Genomic DNA, 19,900 nt, shown 5'->3' on the forward strand with positions numbered 1-19,900 from the left:
CAGCTCCAAGTGAAGTCCATGAAAATGAAGAAAGAAGAAAAAAAACCAGCAAAGGCCCTTTTAAGGGCCGCCAATATTTTCAAATCGAATTGATCGAATCGCATGTTTCGCTAGTCTCATTATCGCTATTAATATTATGCCAAGCAGGAAAAATAAATAAATCGACTGACTGCCTACCTATTGTAATAATAATAATACGAATATTTGTTACAATAATTATCTTGTATCTGCGCTTATAATTATATCATTATCCAACACCATATTATAAACTAGACTAGATAACTAACTAAGCCCGCCACGAAGGATGATTTGATAGGAAAATAATAAGAATCAATCTATCTGTGAATATTATTTTATTATTATTAAGTACAACAGTACCCACCTAAGTAAGTCAGTAAGTAGAACAATAAGTCATCATTATACTATTGATAATATTATCCATACATCTTAGGTGAATGCATGCGTGCGTGCATCTGAAAAAGAAAATATCACATTAGATTTAGGTACATAATATTACACATCTGTTTGTTATCTCGATTATCGTCTGTGCGTGGAGGATTTTCATCGATCCTTCAACGGATGGACCTGCGATACATAAATAATGCGAATCGGATAATTTTGCATTGTACGATAGATTTTTTGGTACGTACGTACGTACGTACATGACACATAATTTCGGGAATAGTTTATTCCGAATCCCCCCCCCCCCGATCGATATCTTAAAATAATCCTTCCAGTGTCCAATGTCTTCATATTTGATTTCATATAGGTACTTAATAGTAACAATGACATTAGTAATTCGTGTTTCGGTCTCGCACTTATGGTTATGGTTGTCGATTTCGGCTGCTATGGTTTTCTACTCTCATATGTGCGTTGTTACATGCCAGTATGCTTTGCATCGGTCATATTAAACACACTCATAATATTATATTATCATATTTAATTATTTAATTAATTATTTAATTAATTAATTAATTGATTATAACTATTTATTTACGATATCTATCTATCGCGGGAGGGAGGGAGGGAGGGAGGCGCAGTGAGCGAGCGAGCGACCGATCGCGCCGTACCTATCGCAATCCATTGTTAGGTAAGTAATTATTCGAATTGAACATTCTATTCTCATGTCGTGCTTCTTTATTTACCATCGTGCACAATACCATGCACCATCGTCGCCTGCTGCTCCTTCGTGAACACTGCGGACTGCATCGAGCACCGCGGGGCCGCCGCCGTCGTCTTCGCCCGATACGAGTAATGTTTGTATGCCGCGATCGTCTTGTGCTAACTCCGGCCGACTCGGGGGCGGATCGCGACGCCCGTGGGGGCGCCAGGGGCCCGCGGCCGATCGCAACCGCGAGGAGGTATATCGACGCGCCGGACGAAGGCTCGATCGTTGGAATCTGATAATTCTTAAAGAATCTACGGCCATTTCCCCGACACGTTATGTGCGCGCGCGGACACAATTCCAATTTGAAACGCATCCCGCGAGCCCGAGGACAGACTCGCGACCATTCGCCCGCTTTGAAACGACAGACAGATCGGTGGGCGGCGCGACCGCCCGCCCCTGAGCCCCCTCGCTAGGGCGGCGGCCGCGAAAAATTGAAAAATATCGAGAGATCGAAGCAAAAATGCCGGTGCAATTCGTGACTAAAATCGCCGATCTAGACGGACATCATCTCTGAGAGCGGCGTTCGCACATCGGTACTGCGGCACCCGTCTCGCTCTCGCCGTATACAATCCGCGAGCCGTTCGAGTCGTTTCACTCTAGCGCATCGTACAGATAGATAGCAAGCAAGCAAGCAGAATATACGCCGCGATACAATATAATTTAATATTATATTTCATTCTATTATTCAATCAATCGAATAACGCAAAGATGGCAGATACAGCAGCACCCGTCACCGCTTCGCCGGTGCCCTCTACCCCTGCGAAGAAATCGGCAGCAGGCAAAGCCGCGAAGAAGCCCAAGGTCAAGCCGACGCATCCCAAGACCTCTGAGATGGTCAACAGCGCCATCAAAGAGCTGAAAGAGCGCGCCGGATCCTCCCTGCAGGCGATAAAAAAATACATCTCGGCCAACTACAAGGTGGACGCCGACAAGCTGGCGCCCTTCATCAAGAAATACCTGAAGGGTGCCGTCGAATCCGGCGCCCTAGTGCAGACCAAGGGCAAGGGGGCCTCCGGTTCGTTCAAACTGGAAGCCGGCAAGGCCAAATCGGCGGGCGGCTCCACCTCCGGTAAGAAGCCCGCCGCGAAGAAATCGCGCCCCGCCTCATCCAAGGAGAAGAAGGGCGCCGCAGCCGGCGGAGGCAAGTCTTCGGCGGCAGCCGCAAAGAAGAAGCCCGCGACCGCCATGAGAAAGTCGTCGGCCCCTCTTGAAACCGCGGCCAGATCGGCCGCAGCCGCCAAGAAAGCTGCCTCTCCCAAGAAGGCCGCCCCCGCCGCCAAGAAGGCCGCCAAGCCCAAGACGCCGACCAAGGCGAAAAAGTCCGCCAAGCCGCCCACGAAGAAGCCGAAGGCGCCAAAGCCCAAGAAGGCCGCTGCGAAGAAGCCCGCCGCGAAGAAAGCCGCTGCGAAGAAGTAAGACGCCGTGATCGAATCTAATCTAATCATCACGATGACGATGATGCGACGACGGCAGCCCGGGAAGGGGGGGTATCTCGGGTGGATGACGACGACGACGACAATAGACGAGATGAATGAGGATAGAGATGGAGATGAATAATACGCGTTCGCTCGCATTTTATTGAAACAAAAGCCCTTTTCAGGGCTACCAACACAATTCAGGTGTCGAATGATATCGAGCACGTATCAATACGCAAATTGCACTCACTCACCTACCTAGGTAAAATTTTAAATCAACACGAAATTCAAAATAAAATTTTGGTGGTTTGGTTGGTTGATTTTGAGTTAGGTTAGGTTTGATTTAATTAGGTTAGGTTTGTTCGGTTAGGTTAGGTTTGATTTGGTTAGGTTAGGTTTGTTCGGTTAGGTTAGGTTTGATTTGGTTAGGTTAGGTTTGTTCGGTTAGGTTGGGTTTGATTTGGTTAGGTTAGGTTAGGTTTGTTCGGTTAGGTTAGGTTTGATTTGGTTAGGTTAGGTTTGTTCGGTTAGGTTGGGTTTGATTTGATTAGGTTAGGTTTGTTCGGTTAGGCTAGGTTTGATTTGATTAGGTTAGGTTTGTTCGGTTAGGTTAGGTTTGATTTGATTAGGTTAGGTTTGTTCGGTTAGGTTAGGTTTGTTAACCGACTGACCCGACGTTGGCTTAATTGTGTTAAATGCCCCGATCAGTCTTTGAACGTTTTGTGTTTTCTGTCTACTTTTTTCATATATAAAATCGTTTTTTCAATTAATATTTGATAATAAAGAAATCCCGAATCCCGAGAAAAGATCGGAATTTCCCGAAATTTTTAAAATTCCATTATTCGTTCAAATATGAAATTAATTATGTTCAGACTTCAGATAATGTAGTTGTGACTAGAGTTGGGTTTCGGGAATTACCCGACGGGAATTTTAAAAATTTCGGGAAATTCCGATCTTTTCTCGGGATTCGGGATTTCTTTATTATCAAATATTAATTGAAAAAACGATTTTATATATGAAAAAAGTAGACAGAAAACACAAAACGTTCAAAGACTGATCGGGGCATTTAACACAATTAAGCCAACGTCGGGTCAGTCGGTTAACAAACCTAACCTAACCGAACAAACCTAACCTAATCAAATCAAACCTAACCTAACCGAACAAACCTAACCTAATCAAATCAAACCTAGCCTAACCGAACAAACCTAACCTAATCAAATCAAACCCAACCTAACCGAACAAACCTAACCTAATCAAATCAAACCTAGCCTAACCGAACAAACCTAACCTAATCAAATCAAACCCAACCTAACCGAACAAACCTAACCTAACCAAATCAAACCTAACCTAACCGAACAAACCTAACCTAACCTAATCAAATCAAACCTAACCTAATCAAATCAAACCCAACCTAACCGAACAAACCTAACCTAACCAAATCAAACCTAACCTAACCGAACAAACCTAACCTAACCTAACCAAATCAAACCCAACCTAACCGAACAAACCTAACCTAACCAAATCAAACCCAACATAACCGAACAAACCTAACCTAACCAAATCAAACCTAACCTAACCGAATAAACCTAACCTAATCAAATCAAATCAAACCCAACCTAACCGAACAAACCTAACCTAACCTAACCAAATCAAACCTAACCTAACCGAATAAACCTAACCTAATCAAATCAAATCAAACCCAACCTAACCGAACAAACCTAACCTAACCAAATCAAACCTAGCCTAACCGAACAAACCTAACCTAACCAAATCAAACCTAACCTAATCAAATCAAATCAAATCAAACCTAACCTAACGTAATCAAATCAAACCTAACCTAACCGAACAACAGCTGCATGCATTATTACTGCGATACTATACGAATGCAAACGGATCGAACGAAATAGACATGGTGGCCCTGAAAAGGGCCGTTTGTATGTGAGTAGATAGATATATTCACATAATAATAGTTAAGCGGGCGTAGCATAAAAACCAACCCACTCATCCATCATTATGCGTAGTCAGTCTGTATTGTATCTAGACGAGACGATACGATGAAAGGCATTATATTGGCCAGCTTAGCCGCCGAAACCGTACAGGGTGCGACCCTGTCTCTTCAGGGCGTACACGACGTCCATGGCGGTGACGGTCTTCCTCTTCGCGTGCTCCGTGTAGGTGACGGCGTCCCTGATGACGTTCTCGAGGAACACCTTCAGGACTCCTCGGGTCTCTTCGTAAATCAAGCCAGATATGCGCTTGACTCCGCCGCGACGAGCCAGACGACGGATCGCAGGCTTCGTGATGCCCTGGATGTTATCGCGAAGAACCTTCCTGTGACGCTTGGCGCCCCCTTTTCCCAATCCCTTTCCTCCTTTACCGCGACCGGTCATCTTGTATGAGTGTCAAAAAGTGGATGATGTCAAAAATCGAAACGATGCGATGCGCTCACTGCGGCCGCTAGACGAATTATAAAATTTTGCTCCCTGCGACGTCTCTTTTATAGACGCTCGTCTCGCGCGTATGCGACGTCTCGCTCGCTTCCTTGCGAAATCAAGGCGCGGGCGAGTGCGTCTCGCTCTGGCGCGTCGCGGCGCAACCACGCCCAGCGCTGCGCATTTCGCGCAAAGCGAGTGCGCAATAAAGATAACGGCTATAATTAATAATTGCGGAATAGAATAAAAAGAGATATTTTCAAAAAAAATTAACTTTCAGGCAATATTTCGACCTCAAAACGATACGCCGACAAAAATGATCACCCCCACTGTTCAGCCGAAGGCGACCGCATCGACCAATCGCAGCGAGCGGATCTCTCTATATAGTCACCCCGTCTGCGGGATCGCGTGCACACTTCTCGTTGAACGCTCGTTTCAGAACCTACTACTTTGAAGAAGAAGACATGGCTCGTACCAAGCAGACTGCCCGAAAATCCACCGGTGGAAAAGCTCCCCGCAAACAGCTCGCCACGAAGGCCGCGAGGAAAAGCGCGCCGGCCACAGGGGGCGTGAAGAAGCCCCATCGTTACAGGCCCGGTACGGTCGCTCTCCGTGAGATCCGCCGTTATCAGAAGAGCACTGAGCTCCTCATCCGCAAGCTGCCCTTCCAGCGACTGGTGCGCGAGATCGCTCAAGATTTCAAGACCGATCTGCGCTTCCAGAGCTCGGCCGTCATGGCGCTGCAGGAGGCCAGCGAGGCGTACCTCGTCGGTCTATTCGAGGACACGAACCTTTGCGCCATCCACGCCAAACGCGTCACCATCATGCCCAAAGATATCCAGCTGGCGAGACGAATCCGCGGCGAACGCGCTTAAGAATTAAAAAAAAAAAAATAATATTTATCATACCTATCGCAAAAGGCCCTTTTCAGGGCCGCAAATTTTTTGACATTCGAATGTTTACGCAACCGTGAGCGAGCGATCGGCCGTTATGTGCCTATAATAATATATTTATATATACCTATTTATCCAAGTATAATATATTATTATCATCCTGCGTGTTCCACTATTTTTGGATAAAAATAGGTTTGTTAGTAATATTGCGTTTGTTGTATGTAATTGATCAATTAAGCAGTTGATTAGATAAAATATACTCACCATCTAATAATAACGCAACGCTGCGTACGTAGTGCGTTGTGTGTGAGGCGAGATTCATTAAATAATATCTACCCACATAATATTAATTAAACAGCCTCCTTATATTACCTATTATTTTAGAAAACGCACCAATCTCTTATCAAAACGCGTTTTCTATCCGTCAGTCCACCACCATCCATACCTTGTCATATTATCTCGCCGTCCATCTACCACAATTAATTAATTAATTAATTAATTATAATAATGTCGCTAAACACGTTATATAGATATAATCAATAGATGCTCCTCACCTATATAAATACATATATCACAATCATTATCCTACAAAACTATTTAAAACTGAAACCGCCACACCATACGAGTAGTTTAAACAAACAAGAGATCGACACATCGCATCTCTATCTCCTCATTAATTACTACGAAATTATATACCTACCTACCTACTTACTTATTTTAGATGTATTTTCAAATTTTGAATTTCCAGAACATTTATTGTAATATGGACAGTTCTCTCTGTGCGCATTCATTGCTAATTAATACCTATAATAATAACAATTTGAATACTACCTACTTTCGATGAATAATTATTTCAATCAATTTTATAAGCAACAATAACGAGCTCGACACGTTCGCTACCAGTCGGATTTGAATAAAAATGGCGGCCCTGAAAAGGGCCTTTTGTACGACGATAGATGGATTATTGCATGTAATCATAGAAGATACGATTTTTTTTTTTTTATTTATTTTTTTTTACGCCTTCTTCTCAGTCTTCTTGGGCAAGAGCACCGCCTGGATGTTGGGCAGCACTCCTCCCTGGGCGATGGTGACACCGGAGAGCAGCTTGTTCAGCTCCTCGTCGTTGCGGATGGCGAGCTGCAAATGACGAGGGATGATCCTGGTCTTCTTGTTGTCGCGGGCCGCGTTTCCCGCCAACTCGAGTACTTCGGCGGCGAGGTATTCCATGACGGCGGCCAGGTACACCGGCGCACCAGCGCCCACCCTCTCGGCGTAGTTTCCCTTGCGCAGGAGTCTGTGTATGCGACCGACGGGGAACTGGAGTCCGGCGCGATTCGAACGAGACTTTGCCTTTCCCTTGACTTTACCGCCTTTTCCGCGACCAGACATGGCGAGATGTGGTAGTGTTGAAAATTAACTGTGCGAAAGATGCGCGTCGATCTGAATCGACGGACGGTCCTTTGAAGAAAGCTCACTCAGGGACTTGGACTTTGGACTTTGGATCATCCTTCAGTATTTATGGGGCTCACATACGTTAAGCATTATCCCCTTCGTCTCTATTATTTGGTCGCTGGTGAAGGTTTCTCTGAATTTACGTGTGCGATTTTACTCCGGGTCTTGAGGAGACCCGTTTATTACGGGGTCTTGAAGAGACCCGTTCGGGTCTTGAGGAGACTCGGGTGAGGTTTTAAGATCCTCTATATGGCAAGGGGTGTTGTTTTAATAATGAATTTAATTTTAATTTTTAATCTTAGTTAAAAATGAGAAAAAGTTTTTAACTAGTAATGGATATGTTCGTTTAGCATTCTCATTCGAGCCACAGCCCGGACCTCCGTCTTCACCGTCCGAGTTATTGCCCATCAGCCGATCATCAACCGCCGAAGGCCAACGGCGGTATTGCCTTCTTGTTTGATTGAAGACGCCAGAGGAGGAGGAGTTTGAGTGTAGCATCGGGACATCGGAATCATGCACGGGGCGGAGTTCATCGTTGAGAGTCCGCCGCGCCAGCTTACGTCCCATCCAGTTTTAGCGGGCTTGCCAGCACGCCATCTCAGGAGGCCAGTCATGCTCGTTCCGAGGCATACACCACACCAGTCCAAGCGAGTGAAGTCGAAGAAAGAAGAATAGAAAAACGATAACCACTCGTTTTGGGATGTTAGGCCCATCATGATTGCTCATCAAAATTTGTGCCGCGGCGGGGTGAAAAACTCCGGGAGTGTTTGTGAGACTCTCCCGGCCAAAAACCCCGCCGCTGTGATTTGTATCTGTAAGCTTTATTATAAAAAGAACAGGTTAGTAAGAAGAAGGAAAAGGTTGCGGTCTATGCTTCGAGAGAGGAGTCATCTAGTACGAGTCTTGGGCTGCTACTCTCTAGTCATCCATCTGTGTGGGCTGTGCCATTTGACGCTCGGCTCAGAGTTTTGAGGGCGGTTCGCGGCAGCTCGAGACGACAGAGAGGGGCAGCTTTGGATCTGTATCTGTAATCATAAGTGGCATTTTTATATTTGTTATATTTATTATCTGTTCCTGCGTCGTAGTTGTTTGTTTTTGTTTTTGTTTATGCTGGGTCCTGCCTTTATTCTCCTAAGGAAGGACCTGGGTCTGTCATGGTCCATGACTGTATTCTCGTCGTAGTCGTTGAGATTTTTGATTATAGCGTTTGGATGATTATCCATTGACGCGTAGAATTTTATCGCTAGTTTTCCTATGTGCTCTTCTAGCGTTTCCATTTCTAGGTCTCTATGTAGTATTTTATTGCGGACGTAGTTTGGGGCGCCTGTAATCGATCTTAGGACTATGTTTTGAACTACTTGCAGCTTCTTGATGAGGTTTGGGCTGCCGTGAGCCCAGATGGGGCAAGCGTAGGTCATGATGGGTCTAATTATTGCTGTATGTAATAGCAGTTTGCCTCTCATGGAGACTTTGCTGCGCCTACCTAGCATTGGGGTTAGTCTGGCTTTTACTATTCTAGCTTCTCTGTCTTTTGAGTTGATGTGTTTAAAGAATGTAAGATTCTTATCTAAGTGAAGTCCTAAGTATTTGACCGTGGTTGACCACGGGATTAGTTTTTTGCTCATGACGAGTTGATTTCTGATTTTGCAGAGCCTATCGCCCCTATGTCTGAAGATAATTGCCTCGCTTTTGCTGGCATTTAGTTTGATGCGCCACTTGTCGCACCATTTAACTATTTGGTTAGCTGCTAGTTGAACTAATTTAGTGGCCTGGTTGAGTTGGATAGATCTAGCTAGTATGGCGGTGTCGTCTGCGTATTGAGCGACTATACAGGATCTTGCGGAGGTATTGCTTGGGATGGGTATGTCTCTGGTGTAGAGGTTGTATAGGATGGGGGCTAGTACCGATCCTTGGGGAACTCCAGCTTTAATGCGTCTGATGGAAGATTTGATTCCGTGGTATTTGATAGAAAATTGTCTTCTGGTTAGGAAAGAGTTTAGGATCTTGATCATCGGCAGTTCTATTTCTGCTCTGGAGAGTTTGACGATCAGTCCCTCGATCCAAACCTTGTCGAAGGCCTTCGCTATGTCCAGGAACAGTCCTGTGGTGAATTTGTGGTGGTTGAGTGCATCTTTGATGTACTCTGTGGTGCGTAACAGCTGGTGGTTCGTGGAGTGGCCTTTTCTAAAACCATGCTGCTCGTCTGGTATGAGTTTTTTCTCATCTATGGTGATTTGAAGTCTGGATTTTATAGCTCTTTCTAGGATTTTACTCATTGTGGGGAGTAAACTAATTGGCCTGTGGTTCTGGGGGAGTTTTAGGTTCTTGCCTGGTTTAGGCAAGAGAATAATGTCAGCATTTTTCCATGAGTCAGGGAAGTACTGCTGTTCTAAGCAGGCGTTGAGTATGTTGGTTAGGTACTCTACGCCAGTGTCTGTGAGATTTTTAAGGGTAAGGTTACTTATCCCGTCTATGCCAGGAGCTTTGCGGTTTCTTAGTCGCTTAATTAAAAATTCAGTTTCGTCTATTGTGACGGCTACCATTGGTGGCGGTGGAGGACTAGGTGTGGCATTGACTATGGCTCTGGCTTCTCTGTTGATTGACTTTATGTGTCTTCTTTTATCTCTGTATTGAGTGTCTGAATCTGAATCTGTGTCTGTGTCAGAGTATGTTTCTGTATCCGAGTCTGATTCTGCTATCGGGTTTGGAGTGAATTGATCTTCTATGCTGTCCGCAAACAGCTCGCACTTGTCTCGGGTAGTATAGACTGGGCCTCTTGGGCCGTCTAGTGGCGTAATGGGACATTTTTTGACCCGCAGGATTTTAGTTAGTGACCAGTAAGGGTGGCTGCCCTTCACTAGGTCTTCTAGTTTTTTTACCCAAGTTTCCTCGGAAAAGCGTCTGATTTCTTTTCTGACTTTCTTCTTCAGCTCTTTGGCTTTAGAGATGGCAGCAGGATCGCCCGTTTCCTGACCGAGTTTTCTATTTCTGTTTCTCTCCGTTATGAGGAGTCTAATCGGTTTTGGTAGGTCGAGTCTGTGTTTGAGGTCTGGGCTAATGGGGGTTGAGGCTGCTTTGAGAGCCTCTTGTATAGTAGTCGTTAGATCGGCTATTGCGGAGTCTATTTCTATTTCGTCTGTGAGAAGTGTGCGGGGTGTGAGATGTTCCTCCATATAGGCACCGAAATCTTCCCATGATACTTTGTATCTGGTGGAGTCGGGCAGTGTGGCAAAGGGGTCTACTGGGTCTCCCAGGTACAGTAGAACGGGTTTGTGGTCTGAGTTAAGCTCGTCTAGTGCTCGGATAATTGGGATGTAGCTAGTGTTCCTGAGGATAGCGAAGTCTAAGACGTTAAAAGGTCTATATAAGGTGCGTATGGTGGTCTCTGAGGGAGCCACTACGATTGATTGGGTGTCCTGAGTGAACTGAAAGATGTTATTGCCTTTATAGTCGCTGCGCGGGCAGTTCCATATCCGGTGTTTGGCGTTGAAGTCCCCTGCTATTATCGATGTGGGAAAAAGTGGGTCTAGGAGGTCTTGGAGTTCTTGGGGGGTGGGATCTCTATTAGGTGGAATATATATGGAGGTAAATTGAATGAGACCGTAGTTTTTGGTGTTAACCAGTACTGTGGTCTCCTCTATGTTGGGAGTGAAGGTTGGAGTAGCGAGCGATGGTCGGTTTGAGGGGCAGTGATCAATTTTTGACTTGATGATGACGGCAGTGCCTCCTCCCTTGTTCGCTAGCCTGTCCGTTCTATATATGGAGTAGTTTGGGAAGTTAACTTTATGTTGCGGCTTAAGCCACGTCTCGTTGACTAGAAGGATGTCTATGTCATGCTCTTCGAGGAAGTGGATGATTTCCTTTTTGTCTCTCATGACGAGGCCTCTGGCGTTCCAGAAGGCTATCTGTAGGGATGTGGGTTTGTATTTGTTAGCCATTGGGAATGTGAGAGGGAAGTCGCTGTTGGGAGATGGTTTTATTATCTGCCTATTGTCCTAATGAGGCTAGTGATGCTGTAGCATGCTTGATAAGCTGTTCTAGTGCTTTTATTGTGGATGCCTGTGCGTTATTGTTGTTATTGTATGCTGCTTCTTGATTTTGCATTCTGAATGCAGGTGGCGTTTGTAGCAGAGGCTGCTTTGCCGGGTTAGCCTGACTTAGAGGTGGCCATTGTAGTTTTGTATTTGGTCGTTGTGGTACTGGGGCGGCTCGGTGAGCTTGCCTTTGCCATTGCCATGCAGGGCTTGGACTTTGAAAGTCCGGTCTTGGTGCTTGGTAGGCTGGTCGGTTCCATGTTGGCCTTGATGGGGCTGGTCTATGGGCTTGCATGTTGTTGCGTGGGGGAGGACCATTCCGGGCGAGATTGTGCCCAGGGAAGCGCTGTCCCTGGTTTGGTGGTGCGGGCTTAATGTTTTTGTTGTTTGGGTTGACCGGACAACCCCTGTAGTTAGCCGGGTGAGGGCCTCCGCAATTTGCGCAAGTCGCTGGGCCGGTTTCCCTTGTGCGTTTGCAAGTTTCGGTACGATGGCCTTTGCCGCACTTCACGCACTTGGGAGGTGCGTGGCAGTTTCTATTGGCATGACCAAATTGCTGGCAGTTATGGCATTGGCCTTTTTCTGTCTTTTTTCTAAGAGCTTCGATCTTTATCCTCATTGTGAGCAGGGAGTCCAAGTTATAGATGTTGCGACCAGCGTCGCTTAGCTCCAGTTCTGTGATGATCATTGGGAGTGGGCATTGGTCTTTTCTCCTTTTCATTCTAACCACCCGGCGAACTGGGTATCCGAGATTTTTGAGCTCTTGCTCTATGGTCGATTCTTCGAAAGATTCGCAGATGCCCTTTATTACCACCTTGAGGAGTTTTTCCTCTTGTAGGTCGTAAGTGTGGAAAGCCATTTTTTTGCTGTCTAGCAGATTGGACATTTTTCGGTACGTCTTGGGGTCTGGGAATGTCATTTTGACTTTGTCCTGCATGTTGGTTGCGTCTGTTATTGTCAGCCCGTTTAATTTCGCGTCTATTACCACAGTTGGGAAATTCTCTTTTTGGTGGAGGTAGATCGGCGGGGGGGCTTTAACATATTGGCGATTGTTGCTCGAGGTCGTGGGTGTCGAGGTTTGAGGTAGTGTTTGTGTGATCGGTGTGTGTGCTGGGGGGGGGGTGAGTTTTTGTGGGGGTTTGGAGGAGTTGGTCTGTTTCAGGGGAGTGGTTTGGTGGGTTGGGGGGGAGCTGTTGGTGGAAGTGTCGTCTGTTGCGGAGGAGTTGTGTGTTGATGCTGCTGACGTGGCTGAAGTGTTTGACTCCTTATCTACTTCTTCCTGGATGATACTGATATCCTTGTAACCCTCTTTAATGGTTGGGTCTGTATCCGAATCTGAGTCGGAGTCAATACCTATAATGTCCTGTGTTTTGGGGAGAATCGTCAAGTTTTGCGTTCTAGAACTACTCCTAGTTTGTCTGGCTTTATTGGGTGGGCTGCTTTGTTGGTTCGTAGGGTTTCCGATAGGTTGATTGGGGAACGTATGGTTGTATGAATGTAGTAAAAATCTTAATATGAGCGGGGCAAGAATGCAAGAGCCCTTTAACTTCTCTATTTCTTCCCGGATTTCGGTTGCCGAAAAGTTTTCCACGATGTTGAACTTTTTGGGAGCCATTGTGGGAGGGAAGAGAAAAGAAAGAAAGAAATCTGAATTGTGCAATTCTAATTTGGAAAAACTATATATAGTAGAAAATATATGTAAAGCTATAAGAAAGGATATAAATGTAGGGGAGCAAAATGTAGGGGGGTCTTCAAACTAGTCCTATAAGTCTAGGTTTGAAATTGTGCAATTCTGAATTGCGCAATTCTAATCTGAAAAAACTATATATAGTAGAAAATATATGTAAATCTATAAGAAAGGATATAAATGTAGGGGAGCAAAAATGTAGGGGGGTCTTCAAACTAGTCCTATGAGTCTAGGTTTGAAATTGCGCAATTCTGAATTGCGCAATTCTAATCTGAAAAAACTATATATAGTAGGAAATATATGTAAAGCTATAAGAAAGGATATAAATGTAGGGGAGCAAAATGTAGGGGGGTCTTCAAACTAGTCCTATAAGTCTAGGTTTGAAATTGTGCAATTCTGAGTTGCGCAATTCTAATCTGAAAAAACTATATATAGTAGAAAATGTATGTAAAGCTATAAGAAAGGATATAAATGTAGGAGAGCAAAATGTAGGGGGGTCTTCAAACTAGTCCTACAAGTCTGGGTTTGAAATTGCGCAATTCTGAATTGCGCAATTCTAATTTGAAAAAGAAAAACTATATATAGAAAATTAATATAAGCTATATAAAAATTATGTAAAATATAAAAATATAAATGTAGGTGAGATTTTAGGGGTGTAAGAATAAAAAATTGTAGGAGTCGGTATTGCGCAATGATGGTTGTCGATAGGTAGGGGGGTCTAGCGGTAGGTAGGTGGGGGGGAGAGTGGATGTGTAGTTGGTAGGTAGGTGGAACTTGCTCAAAGGCTGGCTAGTAATTAGGTATGAGACCTTGGGGGCTGGAAAAGGGGTCTCGTCGGCGAGCTAAAATTCTGGGAATCTATCGGTATGTGTTGGCCGGCGGAGAAAAAAGGGTCAAGCGGGGCGACTGAGTCTATTGTTGCAAGAAGCAGGTAGGTGAAGCCTTCGAGCTTTTTGCACGATTGAATGATTTTATGTGGCAAGTAGGTAAAGAATTATCAATGCAAAAATTAAAGTTAGGATGAGATATAGTGAAATACAAAGTGAAATATAGAGAGCAGTATGGAAATAGAGACTTAGCTTTGAGCCTTGAATCCCAGGCGGCGTGATCCGGAGGTCCCGCGAGAACTGTGGCACTTTCTGGCAAGCCGGAACTAGCCGGGAGCACACTTCCGTATTTTGTTTACACTTGGTGATGGTCCCTCCAATTCAGGCTTGGCTTTGGTCAGCCGCTGGACTCGCAGAAAACTCGGGATGAAGCCGGTCGGAACTCGCGATTTGCTCAGCGTATGAAGAGTCCATTTCCGATACTTAATATCGCGGCGTGAGTGATTTTAGGTATTATTATATCTCAGGCGATACACAAGAGATCTCTCGATTGAATAACGATATCAATACGAAAATCCTTCGAGTATACCAACCGAGAGTCTATGAACGATTTTAATATGGAGAAAAGCGCGGCGCGTAGATCGAATTGGCAACGTAACTTCAGCTGAATATTCTGAAAAGAACTTTCCAGTCTGATAATTCGTGCGGGTTGTGCGTGCGAGAGCGAGGTCTGAGCGATGTAAGAAAGCGGTCGAAAGTAGCAGAGAGCGGTCGGTAGTAGGCGAGAAAGGCGTGCGAACGCGTCGGGTGCCAGTGAGCAAGTGCTCACTCAGGGATATCCAAAGCTCTATTTTGTGATGGCGTGCGGTGCGCCCGTAGCGGGAGACGTGCGCCGCATCACGCGACCCGCAAAGCCGCGCGCCGTTCGCTCTACACAGCGATGGCAAGCGGTAAAAAAAAAAAATTTCGGCAGATTCTCACTCGAGCCACCGCCGCCGATTGACACCGCACCTACCTAATCTATCTATATATCCGTATTGTATCGTAATACCCATCGCCGATCATCATGCCGCCCAAGACTAGCGGAAAGGCCGCCAAGAAATCCGGCAAAGCCCAGAAGAACATCTCCAAGGGAGACAAGAAGAAGACAAAGAGGAGGAGGAAGGAGAGTTACGCAATCTACATCTACAAGGTGCTCAAGCAGGTGCACCCCGACACCGGAATCTCCAGTAAGGCGATGAGCATCATGAACAGCTTCGTCAACGACATCTTCGAGAGGATCGCCGCCGAAGCGTCGCGCCTCGCCCACTACAACAAGCGCTCCACCATCACCAGCAGGGAGATCCAGACCGCCGTCAGGCTCCTTCTGCCCGGAGAGCTCGCCAAGCACGCCGTCAGCGAAGGAACAAAGGCAGTCACCAAATACACCAGCTCCAAGTGAAGTCCATGAAAATGAAGAAAGAAGAAAAAAAACCAGCAAAGGCCCTTTTAAGGGCCGCCAATATTTTCAAATCGAATTGATCGAATCGCATGTTTCGCTAGTCTCATTATCGCTATTAATATTATGCCAAGCAGGAAAAATAAATAAATCGACTGACTGCCTACCTATTGTAATAATAATAATACGAATATTTGTTACAATAATTATCTTGTATCTGCGCTTATAATTATATCATTATCCAACACCATATTATAAACTAGACTAGATAACTAACTAAGCCCGCCACGAAGGATGATTTGATAGGAAAATAATAAGAATCAATCTATCTGTGAATATTATTTTATTATTATTAAGTACAACAGTACCCACCTAAGTAAGTCAGTAAGTAGAACAATAAGTCATCATTATACTATTGATAATATTATCCATACATCTTAGGTGAATGCATGCGTGCGTGCATCTGAAAAAGAAAATATCACATTAGATTTAGGTACATAATATTACACATCTGTTTGTTATCTCGATTATCGTCTGTGCGTGGAGGATTTTCATCGATCCTTCAACGGATGGACCTGCGATACATAAATAATGCGAATCGGATAATTTTGCATTGTACGATAGATTTTTTGGTACGTACGTACGTACGTACATGACACATAATTTCGGGAATAGTTTATTCCGAATCCCCCCCCCCCCGATCGATATCTTAAAATAATCCTTCCAGTGTCCAATGTCTTCATATTTGATTTCATATAGGTACTTAATAGTAACAATGACATTAGTAATTCGTGTTTCGGTCTCGCACTTATGGTTATGGTTGTCGATTTCGGCTGCTATGGTTTTCTACTCTCATATGTGCGTTGTTACATGCCAGTATGCTTTGCATCGGTCATATTAAACACACTCATAATATTATATTATCATATTTAATTATTTAATTAATTATTTAATTAATTAATTAATTGATTATAACTATTTATTTACGATATCTATCTATCGCGGGAGGGAGGGAGGGAGGGAGGCGCAGTGAGCGAGCGAGCGACCGATCGCGCCGTACCTATCGCAATCCATTGTTAGGTAAGTAATTATTCGAATTGAACATTCTATTCTCATGTCGTGCTTCTTTATTTACCATCGTGCACAATACCATGCACCATCGTCGCCTGCTGCTCCTTCGTGAACACTGCGGACTGCATCGAGCACCGCGGGGCCGCCGCCGTCGTCTTCGCCCGATACGAGTAATGTTTGTATGCCGCGATCGTCTTGTGCTAACTCCGGCCGACTCACTAACGTTCTTTCGCATGCGGTCGACCTCGATGGACGGAGTCGCTCGCGTTGTTGTCGAGTAAAAATAATCTGTAAAAACAAATAACAAATTGGTAAGAGAATGGGAATAAAAGTTAACCCATAACATCATAATCGTCAACGATAAGCGGCCGATAATACTACACTTCACAGTGAAGTAATCATAAAGGACATAATAAATGTCAGTCGTCAAATGAGTGAGAAAATCGGAATCGCAACTGAATGTTTTTTAATATTTGTGGATGCCTTCTGTTTCCAAAAAAATCTTTGGGATTGATACATCGTTGTATAAAAGTATGATGCTTATACATTATTGGCAGTTTTATTTGATTTTAACATATTTTAATTGTTCTACTTTACGAAATTAAATGCTTTCAAAATTTATATGTATATAGAAGTAGACGTTAAATTTCTTCATAGGCACGCCGATTCGTGTGTATCCTAACTACAAATAAGAGATTTGTGAAAAAGCAATCATTAGCAGTATAACACTAGACATCAGTTTTTAATTTTTATCTAAATTTATACCTGATTAATTATTTATTATGTACTTTCTCTAACTTGTAGGCGTGTATTTGACCCGTGGAGTCTCCGACCCGGACCGTATTTCCAACGGAACTCCACCGTCGTATCTGAAAATATAAATACATAAAACATAATACTGAGATGCCCGGGGTTCCAGCAGCTAGCTCAGGTGTCCATCGAACCCCGGATTCACAAAAAAGATAAAAAAGGATTTATATATGTTGGTAAAATTAAATAATACACTAAGTCTTTCTCGTGCGGTCTTAGCGTTATATATTTTAATATTTGGTTGGACAATGTTACTTTATAGTCCATTACATATTTTGTTTTTACAATTAGTTACGCAGGTCCGTACACGGTTTACAAAGGACGCTTACTAACTTTTTTTTCTTTTTCAAATTCCCCGTACCCACGCCGTCCAGCAAAAAGGACTCTCGTGAATGGCCAAATTTTATCGCGTGATACTTTTGATTTGACGAATCACGAGGACCACCCCGGCGCAGGCGCGTGGAGATTTTAACGTTGCCGCGCGGCAAAATTTATTATATATGAATACTTATATTTAGTCTTAAAATTATCTCTCTCATCCATCATCATTTATACTTTTTAAATCAAATTAAATTTATCTTAATTACACCTCCGCCCAGTATGTGATTTTCACACACCGGACGAAGGCCTTTACTTATGAATTTAAAAAAAATACGTAGTTGAGCAAGGAATCAGATTAGATGTTTTATGAAGCCATTTCTAGAGGCCAGGGTTACGTTTCGACTTATGACTACTAAATGATTATTTTACACCGGGAGAAGCCCGCCCGTAACAGGGGTGTATCAATACCTATCACCCGCGATAACCTTATAATATTATAATGTAGTCAAATTAAAATGTATATACTCTGAATATACCCAGGATTATTGTAAGCCGGTAACTTAAAGCGTATTGATATACGAAATGTACCTATATATTACAGGCTTCTTCACTAACCTATTTATTTTTCGGCGTTCTGTGGCGCTTGGCTGCGCCTCGGGTGGATATGAAACCAGACAGCGTTGAGAATCCTTCGATGCATCCGTACCCAGTATGACTGAGCCCAGTCCGGCCGGTTAGGTCAGGTTAGAGTGATGAGACACCGCCCGCCGCATGACCACCGGCGGTGCTGTATTTTCTTGTTACTATAAAAATAAATAAACAAATAAGCGCAATGCAATAATAACTCAGTCGATTCAATTAAATCATGGTCAATACCTATCCAAAGAAAATACCGATAGGTACATACAAAAATTACCTCTCAGAGTAGGTAGTACAGTACCTAAGGACTATTAAGTAACCACATATTTTAGTTATATGATATCAACTACTTGTAGCTAAAATTATGCTAAATGCCTCCATAAAAGTATATTAGTCTATGGCCTCCATCATGTATCTTATCCTTATCATAACTGTAGAAATGAATAAAACGGTAGGTAAGACGAAATGTCACTAATTAAACATGCAAGTAGATCATAAAAACCCTAGACAGCAACTTAATTTAAGACAACGTATGCATTGATCATTTCTTAATATTAAATTTAATTATTACAAGTAGACATTGGCAAATAATAAGGTATTTTATAATTTATTATTAACATATTATTACCTGCATACATAATCACAAATGACAGATGAGCGCGAGGTTTTGTCTAGTGAAATAATGTTAGATAACACAAACCGACAACATTCAGTTGTCATATAATATAAAATAATAATGTAATAATATACGATACCTTCTAATATTACCTCCGGAACTCGCAAATACATAATTTAATATTATCATATTAATACGGCAAGAAGTTAGGTTAGGTATGTGTTGCCGTATGGAAATAATGCTTAGTGGGATAAAATTTTAATACATTTAATAAATGTGATAAAATAACCGACGCGTAAATTATTTAAAGTGCATGTGAAAAGATAGCTGATAAATTGTAGTAATTCAGTGGCGTCATTTACGGAGCTCTAACTGTGGTGCCCGATTTTTTAAAATTCATTCACTAAAATCCAAAGTCAGATTTGCAGTAATGTTATTAATTAGCTAACTTTGAAACGGTTATTGTCATCTACAGCGGCCGACGACGCATGCGGTCGCGGTGTAGATATGATTCAGACGTTACTTATTTACATATTCGAAAGCTTTAACGTTGTCCATCGAGTAATAAGAAAGTTATATAACATTGCAAAATGAATCTAACAAATGGCTCCTCCGCGCGTTGCCAATCTGCCCCTATATTGAACATCGAATTGCAAAAAACGAAATAAACTTTACAACGAAGGAATTTCGGCACATTGAACATGATGAGGGACGCGCTTATTGAATATAGTAAAGCTGAAAAGACGACATTGAGTGGTAAAAAATCAATATTTTCGGTATTTTCTTGAAAATCAGTCACGTCAGATTCAAATTGCAGAACGTTCGCGCGACGCGACGCGACACCGCTGCTGCTGCCATCTGTCATATTACATTGCAACTCTGAATAATGGATGCATTATCATCACGAAACCTACGATGTTTCGAATTGAAACGTCGATTTATGCTCGAAATAATTACCATTGATGATATACTGCCGCTACGGCAGCTATCCAGGGTAGGTGTGTATCGAAGTATCAGCATTTATTGTGAGCCGAAAGGAGGCTTGCGTACCTACCTATGCCCTTATTTGCCTATAGAATGCAGATGCGCCGATGTGA

General features: G+C 43.5%; 4 protein-coding genes across 4 annotated transcripts; 2 read left to right on the forward strand and 2 right to left on the reverse strand.

Moving 5' to 3' along the window:
- The first annotated feature begins 1,593 nt into the window (after nt 1–1,593).
- LOC147071634 (uncharacterized) lies at nt 1,594–2,712 on the forward strand. The gene has a single exon (XM_085947471.1). It carries the CDS (start codon nt 1,877–1,879, stop codon nt 2,582–2,584), a length of 708 nt encoding a protein of 235 aa, XP_085803597.1. The 5' UTR covers nt 1,594–1,876; the 3' UTR covers nt 2,585–2,712.
- A 1,949-nt stretch (nt 2,713–4,661) lies between these two features.
- LOC147071635 (histone H4) lies at nt 4,662–4,973 on the reverse strand. The gene has a single exon (XM_085947812.1). It carries the CDS (start codon nt 4,971–4,973, stop codon nt 4,662–4,664), a length of 312 nt encoding a protein of 103 aa, XP_085803938.1.
- A 1,933-nt stretch (nt 4,974–6,906) lies between these two features.
- LOC147071636 (histone H2A) lies at nt 6,907–18,987 on the reverse strand. Its single transcript, XM_085947811.1, has 5 exons — nt 18,943–18,987; nt 18,164–18,351; nt 16,482–16,705; nt 14,738–15,809; nt 6,907–7,382 (listed from the first exon to the last, which is right to left on the reverse strand). Exon 5 carries the CDS (start codon nt 7,295–7,297, stop codon nt 6,923–6,925), a length of 375 nt encoding a protein of 124 aa, XP_085803937.1. The 5' UTR covers nt 7,298–7,382; nt 14,738–15,809; nt 16,482–16,705; nt 18,164–18,351; nt 18,943–18,987; the 3' UTR covers nt 6,907–6,922.
- Nucleotides 14,975–15,349, forward strand: LOC147071637 (histone H2B-like). The gene has a single exon (XM_085946360.1). It carries the CDS (start codon nt 14,975–14,977, stop codon nt 15,347–15,349), a length of 375 nt encoding a protein of 124 aa, XP_085802486.1.
- Nucleotides 18,988–19,900: the final 913 nt, after the last annotated feature.

Source organism: Rhyacophila brunnea, unplaced genomic scaffold, assembly GCF_057557595.1.
Source record: "Rhyacophila brunnea isolate RB1 unplaced genomic scaffold, BYU_Rbru_1.0 scaffold_2, whole genome shotgun sequence".
Lineage (NCBI taxonomy): Eukaryota > Metazoa > Arthropoda > Insecta > Trichoptera > Rhyacophilidae > Rhyacophila > Rhyacophila brunnea.

Coding starts and splice junctions, on each gene's coding strand:
- LOC147071636 (XM_085947811.1), bottom strand. CDS start 7,297: ATGTCTGGTCGCGGAAAAGGCGGTAAAGTCAAGGGAAAGGCAAAGTCT.
- LOC147071637 (XM_085946360.1), top strand. CDS start 14,975: ATGCCGCCCAAGACTAGCGGAAAGGCCGCCAAGAAATCCGGCAAAGCC.
- LOC147071635 (XM_085947812.1), bottom strand. CDS start 4,973: ATGACCGGTCGCGGTAAAGGAGGAAAGGGATTGGGAAAAGGGGGCGCC.
- LOC147071634 (XM_085947471.1), top strand. CDS start 1,877: ATGGCAGATACAGCAGCACCCGTCACCGCTTCGCCGGTGCCCTCTACC.